General features: G+C 63.2%; 1 protein-coding gene across 1 annotated transcript in view; it reads left to right on the top strand.

Annotated features, from left to right (window-relative positions):
- GATA5 (GATA binding protein 5) overlaps nt 1-1,120 on the top strand; it is a 9,737-nt gene that overhangs the window by 1,447 nt on the left and 7,170 nt on the right. The window contains exons 4-6 of the mRNA XM_006157731.1: nt 10-114; nt 541-750; nt 886-899. Of these exons, the coding sequence (XP_006157793.1) occupies nt 10-114; nt 541-750; nt 886-899 (329 nt within the window). The remainder of the gene's footprint in view (nt 1-9; nt 115-540; nt 751-885; nt 900-1,120) is intronic.

The raw sequence follows: 1,120 nt of genomic DNA, 5'->3' as shown, positions 1-1,120 counted from the left end.
GGCTTGCAGGGGCAGCCTTGACTATCCGCTCAACCAGTACAAACCTGCTCTCTGCGAACCCCCCTCCCAGCCCCAGAACCGGCCCAGAACTCCAGGTGATGGCCCTGGGCTAAGGTAGGTCCTGCACAGCCTCCCTGCAGGGTGGGACTCACCGGAACTGTCCTTTCACCTTCAGGGAGAAAGCACGATTTCTCCTTTGCCTTCCCGCAGACCCCAACTGCGACCCCGACTGCGCCCATTTAGAATCTAGGCCGAGCTGGTTTGAAAGTGCTCGGAAATGTTTCCTATAAAGTTCTAAATACCAGTTTATTTAAGTAAGTGGCCACACCCACTCCTGTCCCAGAGCATCCGTGGACGCTAATCGGGGACCGGGTCGGCTGCTCCTAGTGTGGGAGTGTGGACCATGGGGCCCGGCACCCCCGTTTCTGGATAGCCCTCCGAACCTTCCCCTCCACCCAGGCACTGTGGATCTCCGTAAACCAAATCTGTAGATTGCCCTCAGGCTCCTTCAGACGAAGGAGACCCCTTTTGGCCTAGCAGGCCGCTGCAGGAAGAAGGCCAGGAGGCAGAGCCACAGCCGTGGCATGGCGGGAATCCTGTCCTCAGCCACCCCAGGAAGCCCTGGGCAGGCGCCTGCCCCGTGAGGCAATGGCTGATCCTGCCCCACCCCGACTCTGCCCCCTTCCACATGTTGCTGGGCCTGAAGGGACAGGGAGCTCTCGCCCTGCAGCCCTCCGTGTGCGACGCAGAGTGGGCAGCCATGCCCAGTGGCCCTGCCCTCTGCTGGGACAGGGCTGCAGCCACGACCGCTGACAGGGAGGCCACCAGAGTCCTGTAGGAGCCCAGGTCTCCTTCAGCCCCTGGTTTTGTTCTCCCGCTTTGTAGAGCAGGCCAGAGCGGTTAGCGTCCCACCGAGCAGAAGAGCTTGTGCCCGGTGGTGCCCTGTCCCCGGCTCTGCCATGTGGACCTTCCCGCCTCCCAGCAGGCCAGAACTAGGAGGCAGTGCTGGGCCCTGGCCGGGAGGGTGGCCCCCGGGGTCTGCCCTGAGGTCCCATTTGTTCGCGCCCCCACACTAAGTCAGAAGTAGGCTGGGGGCGGCCGCCGCGCAGACAGCGGCCGT

Source organism: Tupaia chinensis, unplaced genomic scaffold (genome assembly GCF_000334495.1).
Source record: "Tupaia chinensis unplaced genomic scaffold, TupChi_1.0 Scaffold000558_1, whole genome shotgun sequence".
In the NCBI taxonomy this organism is placed as follows: Eukaryota; Metazoa; Chordata; class Mammalia; order Scandentia; family Tupaiidae; genus Tupaia; species Tupaia belangeri.
The sequence above is the reverse complement of the archived record's forward strand: the minus strand, read 5'-3'. Positions and strand labels throughout refer to the sequence as shown.